The sequence below is a fragment of the Protomyctophum parallelum genome, assembly GCF_964188405.1.
Source record: "Protomyctophum parallelum genome assembly, chromosome: 13".
Taxonomy (NCBI): Eukaryota; Metazoa; Chordata; class Actinopteri; order Myctophiformes; family Myctophidae; genus Protomyctophum; species Protomyctophum parallelum.
In genome coordinates this window covers 6,754,034-6,765,338 of record NC_139708.1, presented here as the reverse complement: position 1 = coordinate 6,765,338, position 11,305 = coordinate 6,754,034, and the positions used below count along the sequence as shown (strand labels likewise).

At 42.5% G+C, this 11,305-nt stretch overlaps 1 protein-coding gene across 1 annotated transcript; it reads right to left on the bottom strand.

Moving 5' to 3' along the window:
- Positions 1-1,046: 1,046 nt before the first annotated feature.
- pycr1a (pyrroline-5-carboxylate reductase 1a) lies at positions 1,047-7,091 on the bottom strand. The gene is made up of 8 exons (XM_083779936.1): positions 6,959-7,091; positions 5,698-5,769; positions 5,512-5,582; positions 5,159-5,338; positions 3,518-3,739; positions 2,947-3,039; positions 2,349-2,512; positions 1,047-2,089 (listed from the first exon to the last, which is right to left on the bottom strand). Exons 2-8 carry the CDS (start codon positions 5,762-5,764, stop codon positions 1,918-1,920), a joined length of 969 nt encoding a protein of 322 aa, XP_083636062.1. The 5' UTR covers positions 5,765-5,769; positions 6,959-7,091; the 3' UTR covers positions 1,047-1,917.
- Positions 7,092-11,305: the final 4,214 nt, after the last annotated feature.

Here is an 11,305-nt window from a genome sequence, read left to right as displayed (position 1 = left end):
CCGCAGAGAGAACTGCATGTGGGGCTCTGCTGGTGTGATCATGTGTGTGAAGTTGTGAAGTGTATTGTGTAGACCATAGACCCAGACAGGCCAGACTGTACACTTTCACAAAATAATCATCAGTCAGCAAATCTTCACAGTTTGTTTTACAGACTTAAAGGAATATTTCACTTAAAAATAAAACTTTGTCATTTCATCGTCTACACAGGCTTATGTGAACACCACAGATAGTTTAAGTTGCTTGATTCAGTATTTAGATATTTGATATTTATTTTAGCTGCCCCCTCCCTATACAAACCCATTGTAACTCCATTTTAACCATGATAGATTAATCAAAAACACCTGTCCTTTTTTCTTGTGACTGATATTGTCCTGGGCGGTTTTTCATTTACTGTTTTCATTCATTTTTAAATATTGTTTGGATTCTTTAGTCTCTTCGGTCCTGCAGTAGCTTCTCCCTCCTCCTCATTATTTTCCAAAAACAATATTTAAAAATAAATGAAAACAGTAAATGGAAAACCACGGCCCCTCACGTATTAGGACAAAATCAATCACCAGAAAAAAGGACTGGTGTTTTTGATGAATCCATCATGGTTAAAATAGAGTTTGAACCTGAAGTTACAATGTGTTCAGCTAAAATTAATATCAAATATCTAAATACTGAATCAAGTAACTTAAAAACTCTCTGGGTGTTCACATAAGACTGAGTAGACGATGAAATGACCAAAAGTTTTTTTGAAAGTGAAATATCCCTTTAAAATATTCCCCTCTAATCTCATTTAATATACAATTTAATATCTACGGTCCACGGAGCAGCACACTGCATGTACTGTATAGTGGCTCTGTGCTCTCACTTTGCACAGTCTTCTGTAGTGGAGTTTTACAAAAGTAATCACTCAGCTTCTTCACAGTTATGGAACTTTATAAAATACGCTATTGTGTGTACAGTTTGTTTACAGTCTTGAATATTCTAATTGTTTGGATGACAATTTAACAGTTTTGACTAGAGGTTGCAGAGAAAACGGGAGTGAATAAAATGCCACCGCAAAACAATGCTGAGGTTAGTGCTGCACAATTAATTTAAAAAAAGATTAGAGATCTAGATTCAGACACCTATGCAATCTCACTTTGTGAAGAACTAGTTGGCTATCCAAATCATCGTAGTTACTCTTATGTTTTTGTTAATGTTTGTATTATACATATTTTCATGGAAGAAATCAAAAATTTGGAAAATCGGGATTCACATTTGAGCAATAATTGTGCAGCACTAGCTGAGGTAATGGCCTAAATGCAGACATCACAGTCACGGCCTCTCACAGTGAACATGGGAACAGAGACATTGTTTTATCAAATCTATGACTTCAGAAATAAAGTGACATACAGTGTCAGAACAACTGATAGTACCTGCAGGAAGAGAGACAGTGTAGTTTTGTTTAACCTGACAGAGGGCAGGAAAGCAAAAAAGTTTTCCTGAAGTGAGCACTACTTGTGATCTGTATTTAGTTAGTTTATCCCTGGAAATGCAATATATTTTCACTGATGCCCGACAAGTCAGCAGTATGAGGTTTGGTCGCCAGCATCAGTGACAGATCGCGTTGGGATCCTTTAGTATTTTAACGATTCCGGTTAATTAACGGTCTGATTAACGGTCCTATATGGGGTTCCAAATGGACCCTTACAGGTCTGGAACTCTGAGATTGAACAAATGGAACCAAATGGACCCATATGTGTACACTCTCAAGCGTTATGGTGGTCCTTGAAATAAGAAATGTTTGAGAGCCACCGGTAGTCCGGTGTAATTGCACAGCAGACGTCAAGTCCACAGCAGACGTCAAGTCCACAGTGTGATAAAAAGGTTCAGTTCCAAATGTGATGGAACTGTTTCCGTTTCCCAACCCTGGCGATTGACAGAAGTGCTCAGTTCTTCTTGGTCCTTGTTGGCTTGTTACTGTTGAACAGGCTGATCCCACTGGACCGGACCCCCACATCTGCCTGGGTCACTCCTGGCTGCTGCAGCACCTTGTCCAGAGTGGTCTTCTTTATGGCAGCCGCTGAGATCTTCTCTTGATCAGCCAAGAACTGAAGTTCCCTTTTCAAAGGTCGAGGAGGAGAAGGAGATGGACACAAAAGCCAGACATCAACTGTCAACTGCCAGTTACCAATGAAAACAAGTCCAGTATACATTTCTTTGAGTATAGCTCCACCTGCTGCTGGAGTAGGATATGTGAGTGAATAGAAATGTGTATTAAATGGCATAACAATAATTTAACTCCTTTTAGACACGCAGGTGACAAAATAAAAATACGATTGTGTGTTCCTTTGTGGTCGGATAAAACTTGCGAGCCTACTTAGTCCTAATGCAGGAGGCCTCTACAGCGTTGATCAGAAGGCTGCGGAAGCCACCGCTCTCCAGGACATGCACGGCGTGGATGGTGGCGCCCCCTGGTGAACAGACGTTGTCCTTCAGCTGACCAGGGTGCTGATCTGAGTCTAGAAGCATCCGAGCTGCTCCCTTTTAGACCAAACACAAGGAGGCATGTCAGTACGAGGCCCGTCACAATTACTACATAAACGCCTAAATTAGTTTGTTGAAAGATAACAAAATGACAGTTATAAGTACAGAAGAACAGTTACACAATAATGCTAAAAGGATAACAAAAAATCCCTCAAGGCCTGTTTCCATTGTATTCAATTAATCAAGAATTTGATTATTGGTACCTGTCAATTCTTTGTAAGTTATTTGCCATATCCACTCTGTGCTTTTTGTTTACAAATGTCTAAAAGGTAAACATAACCCACCTGCGAACCGTGTGTGTGTGTGTGTGTGTGTGTGTGTGTGCGTGCATGGTGTTCATATATTCAAACGGGTATAAGGACTAGTCAACTAAAATGTCATGATCATGACAGCCCTAGGAGGATAATGCTGTATAATGACAATGCTCTCACCAGCAGTGCCTGGGCTCCAAGCCTTATAGCCAGTCTCCTGGGCAGGCCCATTTTCACACCACCATCGGCGAGAGCCTCTACTGCCGTGAATGCCTACAGTACAAGACCACAAATAATACAAACACAAGCAAGGAACCTATCAGACAACATGTAATGTAAGGATGGTATCCAGAACACATAACAGTATTCATTCTAGAATGACAAGATAGACTACTAGAATGTCATTCAGGACACACACACACACACACACACACACACAAACACACCCACCTTAAAGGGTAGAGAGGCCGCCTGGTAATCAGTTTGCCTCCCCGGTAAACATGTTTGTCCTTGAGTGTCCTTGAGCAAGAAAGACACTTAACCTCTAACAGCCCCCCACGCCAATCTGAGCAGCTGGTAGTTCCCTGGACAAAATATTTTGAGATGGGGGGGGGGTCCACGGCCAAATACATACCGTATAACTTTGGGGGTCCTTGACACGAAAACATTTTGAGCACCACACTGATGTAGCGAAACCGTTAAAAGACATTTGTAGAATCGGCCTCAGGTCTTAATGGCTTCATTGACTCACGTAGGCGGGACCACTGCCACTCAAGCCAGTAACGGCATCGATCAGGTCCTCCTCCACCTCGGTGCAGTAGCCTACACTGGCCATCAGCTGCTCCAGCAGTTTGCCATCCTCCACATCAGCATGGGTGCCTGTTGCATACACCGTGGCCCCCTCTTTCACCACCACTGGGGTGTTGGTCATGATACGCATCACCTTCGGAGCAGAGCGATACTGTTCCAACTTCTGCAGGGAAGGGGTGAAAATGTACAAGTTACAACATTCAGTAGCAGCCTTGGAATTGCAGTCGAAGATGGCTGGTGTTCACATTATCAGCGACAAAGTGACAAGGCTAAAAGTCACTTTCAATGGAAGTGAACTACACCTCCCAAAATCTGAGTAAGGAAGCTGGCATCTCCGTTCACGTTCACGAACAGCTTTTGTCCCCACACGTCTCAAGATTTGCCATTGACAATGAAAGGGGAATTCAGGTCAAAGGTCCGCTGAATCTTGTCCCCGCACGTCTCAATATTTGCCATTGACAATGAACATGAGTTAATATATTAAGGGGCGCTAATATAGTAAGTGGCGCTAATATATTAGCGCCCCTTACTTCACACGGGTGTGATTTTTATATTTTATCTAACCATAAATACACCGTCTCTGTGTGTGTGTAATCTACGTAACTCGGCAACCGTTACACCCGGTGTCGAGTCGGTCGGACCCACGGTTGTCCAGAACCGCCACAAAAAGACCTCTGCCCGGGCTCTGGACAGGGCCCCTGCCCATGTCCATACAGTATATGGAGCTGGCCTGTTCTGACATCACAGCACTCCATATTTGGGCATGCCTGACACATGAGGCCTCTGCCCGGGCTCTGGACAGGGCCTTGCCCATGTCCATATATGAAGCTGGCATGTTCTGACCATGATCACAGCACTCCGTATTTGGGCATGCTGAGACTACTGCATGCATGACAACTTACGAGTACGCTTCTGCTTGGCTGCCACTCTGTCTCGCTGCACAGCGGCAGCTACAAAACTGAAATCTTTGCCACGCCACTTTTCGCTGGCAAGCTAGCAGTCGCTCTTCTTCCTAGGCAATATATTTAACCTCGCCCTTTCTCAGAATACGCTAGAGAAATACCTCTGCTGATACCAGCATAAGCCGGATGATGATCACATTATATTTTATGTAATGCAAACAATCATCGTTTGGCACAATGTGAGAATATCAATATAACAGACAGCCATCTTAACAGCTCAGAGAGTTCCTGTGTTCCATGTCAGAGAGGATCCGATACAGACAGGAACGACGGACTGGTATTTCATGTTTGTGATCACTCTGCATGAGGCACAGCTCAAATTAGACGTTATACAATAGTTCACTTAAGTTAACCACTTGACTTATACCTTATTGTATGTCAGATTGTGAAAATAGCTGAGCTCACAAAGCGTCGAATTTTTTAGTCCCCCCGGGGGTCTACAGTGCACTTGCCTGGACCCTTGCAGTTGCAGCGCGTCACAACACATTGTGTTGTGAGTTCGTAGATCGGCAGCAAGCGGACCCCATTTGTTTTCAGATGGGGTCCGCTCGATGCAGCCGAATACAGATCAATTTGGGTGAGACCATGACGTGAAACTGTGAGCGAAACACTGGACTAACCTTTTCTATGGAGCTGATGGTGACGCCCGCTGCACAGGACACGATGATATGACGATCTTCAATGTCTGGCCCGATCTCATCCAGGACAAAAGGAATGATGTGGGGCTTCACGGCCAAGAAGAGAACGTCACTTTTGGAGACCGTCTCCTTGTTGCTCGTGGTGAGACTGACACCCAGTTTCTGTATGAAGTAATTGTTATTCTATGTTAATTTCTTCAGTGGACAAAAAGGTGAGCCAAAGAAGCACTAACACACACACACACACACACTATTGATAAAGTGATGAACAAATTTGGGTAAATCAATAGCAATTGTTGTCCGACCATCTCTATACTAAGTAGTAAAGTACCCACCCGTAGCCCTAACACGCTGGGCAGGTCTGCATTAGGGGAGCTGGCAGTAATTCTGTGGGTGGAAATCACACCTTCAGAGGAAGAGGTGGGGGTCAATAAATGCAATTATTGGAAAAGACAAACCAGCATCAGAGTCTAGACAAAATATAAGTATGTGATGATGAAGTATTCATGGCTCAAACTAACCTGCAGCAGTGAAGCCTCTGACCAGAGCATGGGCCAGCTGACCCGCTCCTATGAACCCCACACTCATCCTCCCTGAATCCAGGTCTATGAAAACATAGGCCTAAAAGAAACAATGAACATATGAGCACTAATTTAAACCTAGAGCATCACAGTCTCACTCCCTTTCAGAACGACAAGCAGCCCGGAAGAGAAACGTTTCAGAAAGTATTTATTTAAAGACCTTTAAGGCTCGGACAAAGCCAACTCGCCTCCTGACAAATCATGACAATAAACAATATTTTCTTTTAAATAAATACTTTCTTTGGGAAAAAAATTATGGAAAGAATGGGAAAGTCCTGTGACGCTCTATATAGATCGGCTATTTGGAAATACAAGCTACATGAATCTTGGGGAAAAAGTGGAAAAATTGGGAAATCTTTTCGAAACATTAACAACATAAATCTGTTATGGGGGTCCCTGGCACAAAATATTTTTAGATGTGGGGTCCCCCGGTCCTTGGACAAACGAATATTAATTTGGAGGTAGGCCTACTGACAAGTTCAAGTTTATTGGTCATTTAAAATACACACACCTTATACAATGTATTCAGGGTTTTCTTTTTTGACCAAAAGGGAGTGTTTGGCAGAAGCCTCAGCTTATAATGCCAGCCCTTTTAATATTCAAAATAGCTATAAAAAGGATGAAAATACAAAAAAACAGACAGAAAAACAAAACATAACAAACATGAAAATATTTGAGAACCGCTGGTTTGAACAACATTATCCCAAATAAGCAACTTTACAGAAAAACAAGCCTGTCCTAAGTCTCTTGACATGCATGGCAACCCTGAGGATGATCTGTCTTGAATAAACCAAATTGAACAGCAGCAAATGCACTTGTGATGATGCATATTATATGTGTGTGTATATATACACTTCGTCGTACGGCAGTGCAGTGTCTGTCGCTTGCCGAATGCGAAGCGTTGACTGAGACCTGGAGCTCTGTCACAACAGAGCATTCGGCAAGCGACACCCTCACCACCTTCGTGCATTATTTAAAATAGAACGTTATCACTAACACGTAACACTAGTTGCATGTGCTCACATGAGCAGCAAGGGTTATTATTCGTTATCAAATGGTAGAAATTATGATTTGCAAGTCGCCACATTAACAAATTATTAGTTACTTCCTGCTTGCCTGGAGTTAAGAAGACATAAGAAACATAGTGAGAGCAGTCAAGACTCAAGAGTAAATAACAGCAGGGCTGCACTAGTGCACTTACAGATATTACCACGAAGAGCTTGTCAGTTGTGTTATTATTATTAACCACAAGGTTACTTCTGCGGACTGCGATGACAACACGATGATGTATCAACTTGTCAACGTGTCCTCGTTGTCTCGCGCTCTGGACGGCGTGTACCTGTTGTGGAATTTAGATCGACAGGTGAGGAAACCAATGAATGGGTAGCTTTGGTCAACACGTAGGAGCGTCTGGCCAATCTCCATGCCGGTGCAGCATGCGCATCCTGTTTAGAGCGGATATGGAAACTGGATCTGTGTGTGTGGTGATGACCGGATACAGTAGGCGGAATTTAGCTCGGATAGGAGCACTCAGCAGTAAATAGAAACCAAGCTTTCCTCGGGTACTGTGTGTGGGAAACATTAATGTGCCAGAGAGTTTGGTAATGTGCCAATACCGCCATCTACTGATAGAATTAATAAAAAGCAGGATGTTTTCATTAATCCTCCACACAGTCACTGTACTGTAGTGTACAAACCTAGCCAGGCTATCAATGAAATGCTTTGCTATCTCCCGACGCCTTCGTCTGGTGGAGACAAAAATATCCCTGGGAAGATTCATCTGGCGTTCCTTAATTGGTTCTTCCACACATGAATCTTCCAGACTAGTAATTAGTCTGTCTGGCCAATGCCAGTTTATCATCATGGACAACCAATGTATTTGTTGCACTACAGATTATCCTACCTTTGAAACCTTCTGATGAGATTTAGTGCAGATATAGTTTTGGAATCCTTTCCTGAAGGATGACGTTATTACAACAAACTATTATGCTAAATTAACCTTGAAAAACAGAGTTTATATTAGTAGGCCTATGTTCCTTTTCATAGATAAAGGAAATGTCCTTCGTAAATGATGTAAATGCGGATTTTGAGGATGGCGTGACAACAAATGGTCTGGTAATTATGTATTGTGCACTTTGATCCAGTCAAGCCAGATAAATTAGTTGAATGAAATCACTTTCCATCATACTGATACTGAACTGTAATACATAAGGCCTACCACATGATGGCAACACAGCCCAGGGTTGTTTCAAACACCAGGATTAGGCAACAATGCAATATTGTTGAGTCCTGCTCAATTTACAATACAAGTTCACCATGCTTGCGAGCTCATAGATCTGCTCATAATAATGGCTATAAATCTGTTTTAGGAGTCCTGTCAGGTGGATTAGAAGTACGGCATGGACACTATAGCAAAGCTCTGTCTTCATTGACTAACATGACACACAGAACATATGTTTCTAGCTGTCAAGAGAGTAGGCCTAGGCCTATATACAGGATATGCGTTTTGTGTCTTCATCATACTAGCTGTAACATGTGTTCTAACCAGGCTTTAAACATGTTTTTCCCCATTGTTTCACTAGCAAGGACCACTACCGATTAATTTGATAGTTTTTATTGAAGAGAACCGATGAAACAAATGAAACAAAACAAATGGAAAGGGCGAGGGACATTACGTATACTCGATGCTGAGTCTCCGATGCCAAACTTACTGAGTTGGGATTTTGGGAAGCTTCCATTGGGGGAGGGGGTTAAGTGAGCTTTTATAGGTAAATGGCTTCATCAATACAATGATCAAATTAGTCAAAATAAACCAGTAAGACGCCTGAAGGGCAAGGTCACGTGCACTGGCCATATATGGAGCGTGTCTTGATTGTACAGGGTTTGATAAGGTCAGATCAACATATGGAATGACACAACAGGTCAGCTCCATATATGGAGATCTAAGGGTGTCTTGATGAGGGCTTAAGGGTTTGATTAGGGCCCAGGTAGGACCTTAATTTCTGGGCCTGTTGAGAACTAGTTCTCGCCGGCTGCCGGGCGTGGCTGCACAAATAACTTTGGGGCAGGCCTGTCTAGAGTTTAAATGGACAGGTATCAGACAAAAAGGGAGACATCGAAGAGGAAGGATGGATGGGGAAGGATCAACATATGGAATGTCAGAACAGGGATCTCCATATATGGGCTTAATTACTATGATATGATCCCTGATTTACTATCATCCCTGATGATGTCATAGTGGATAGTGATGTCACTAGACCCATGTCATAGTGATGTCAGCAGCACTGATTAGCTACACCTGGCCTACGGAGCACCTGCTCCATGGATTACACCTCAGTAATGGCCGCGCCCAGGGCACCCCTCTGTGAATCGGTCTATAGTCCAACTCCAAATCACTGTTTTGAGTTCTGGACTCTGAGTCTTATGGCCTGGGGATTGAAAGTGTCCCTGAGCCTGATAAATAATGGGGCCTGATGCTCCGGTACCATTTGCCAGACTATAACAGAGTAACAGAGTAAACAGTCCATTATTAAGGCGACTGGGGTCCCTGGGGGTCTTCTGGGCCTTCACCCTATACTCCGTCTTGTGATAATAGGTAGAGCATCATCCGTACCAGGCAGTGACACAACAACAAATCCAACAAAGTGAGATAACAAGACACAATGTCATGGCATAGAAAATAAGAATGAGGCAGAATATCACAGTCTCTTGTGCAAGTCGAGACAACACTTAGCAGCAGGTATAGAATCAGGTATAGAATCACCATCTATTGTGCAATACAAGTCTGTTGAAACATTTGGCAGCAAATCTGATAAATCATTTATGCATAAAGACAGTTGGAATGGAGCGTATTCATAATCATTACATAAAAAGAAGTTGATGCTGCTCCATAGTCTGGTGGAATTACTTTTGATTGATTGATTGATTGATTGATTGATTGATTGATTGAGATTGATTGATTGATTGATTGATTGATTTAATATTTTATTGTTTCTTTTTACAGGCAGTGCAACAGGTTAAAACGCAGCAAATGGATGACACAAAAAGCTAGAGCCTTGTTTACATTGTGATCCATTAAACAACCCAACACACAAATGAATTTGGCTAAGTTCAATTTGAATGTTCGTGTAGCCAAGCTAAGCCATGTGGACATAGGACATATCTCCTGTTTGCATGAGGCAACTTGATGTACAAGTACACCCCCTGGACATGGCGGTAGTATGTTGCAGGCACTTAACCCCAATCCAACCCTTGATGCTGAGTGCCAAGCAGGGAGGCATTGGGTCGCATTTGTATAGTCTTTGGTGGTAGGATCTGGCCGTGGATTGAACAACGAACGACCTCCCAATCTCAGGATGGACACACTTTAAGTCAGCCTTAAACCTTAATGGGGAAGATAAGTCTTTTGGTAGAACATTTCACTGTGTTGTGGCTGCATAGTAGAATGCATTTTTACCCCCAAGCATCTTGAACTTGACAAGTACTTGAGAACTGCATCTTTGATAGCTGTGAGACATCATTGGCTCACCATGACGTGGTCTGGGGGTTAGCAATCTCACAAGTTTGTTGACAGATATCTACATTTAATATCAATCTGCTCATATATGAACCTCTCTACAACCTTCCAGAAGGAACAGAGGATGGAAACAGGCCGGTAGTTGCCGGGTTCTAATTTGCTTCCTTTTCTATACAGAGGGGAACCTTACTCTCGCAAGCTTAAATTATTTTGGGGTGTAGTGACACTGACTGATGGATACATTTGATACATGTGGGAACAATGGGAGCAATAGAGACAGCTGTGTGCCTGAGGATCCTGAGTTATTAGTGTGGCCAGTGGCTGTGGTGGTTACAGGGCTCTGAGCTATTTTTTATTTTCTTTTTCTTTTTTAGCAAATCTTCAGTTGTTACCTTGGTGAATTTAAAGTAGCCACAGCATAATAATCCAAATAAAAACTTTAATTCCAATTGGCCATATGGGGTCAGACTTATTCACTTGATTGAAACTACCAATTGATTGGTCCAATACCAACATATCTTAGACAAGTATTTTTTGTCTAAGATTGAGCCCCCCCCCTTTGGCACACTATCTTTTACACCCCGGGGACTTTAGTGAATAAGGTCTTTAATGCTCTTAGAAAGGTTGATCTTGCTGTGTGCCATGACAAAGGTCACGGGTGGCCTGTCCTCTGTTTAGCGGATGGCTGACAGACTGACACCAGAGAGGCTGTGAGGATTACAATGAATACTGAGTGAGAAGTGAGAAGTGGGATGAGTAATGGTTTTCAGGGTGAAAGTCAAGTCAAATGCAAATGTTCTGCACATATGTAAATTCCAAATAAGGAACAGTCAAATTGCACTCTGCCAACCTCCATATGACTCCACAGATTTCAACAACTCTACAGCCAGCGACAAACAAAAACAACTTTGAAAAACAATAGAGCCAACCATTTCTTCTATGGAAACCCTTCTACAGCTCTAGGAAGTAATGCCTCTAAATGATCAGTATAAGCCCAATTTATGTTGAACTAAGTGAAATAAGCTCTTTGTG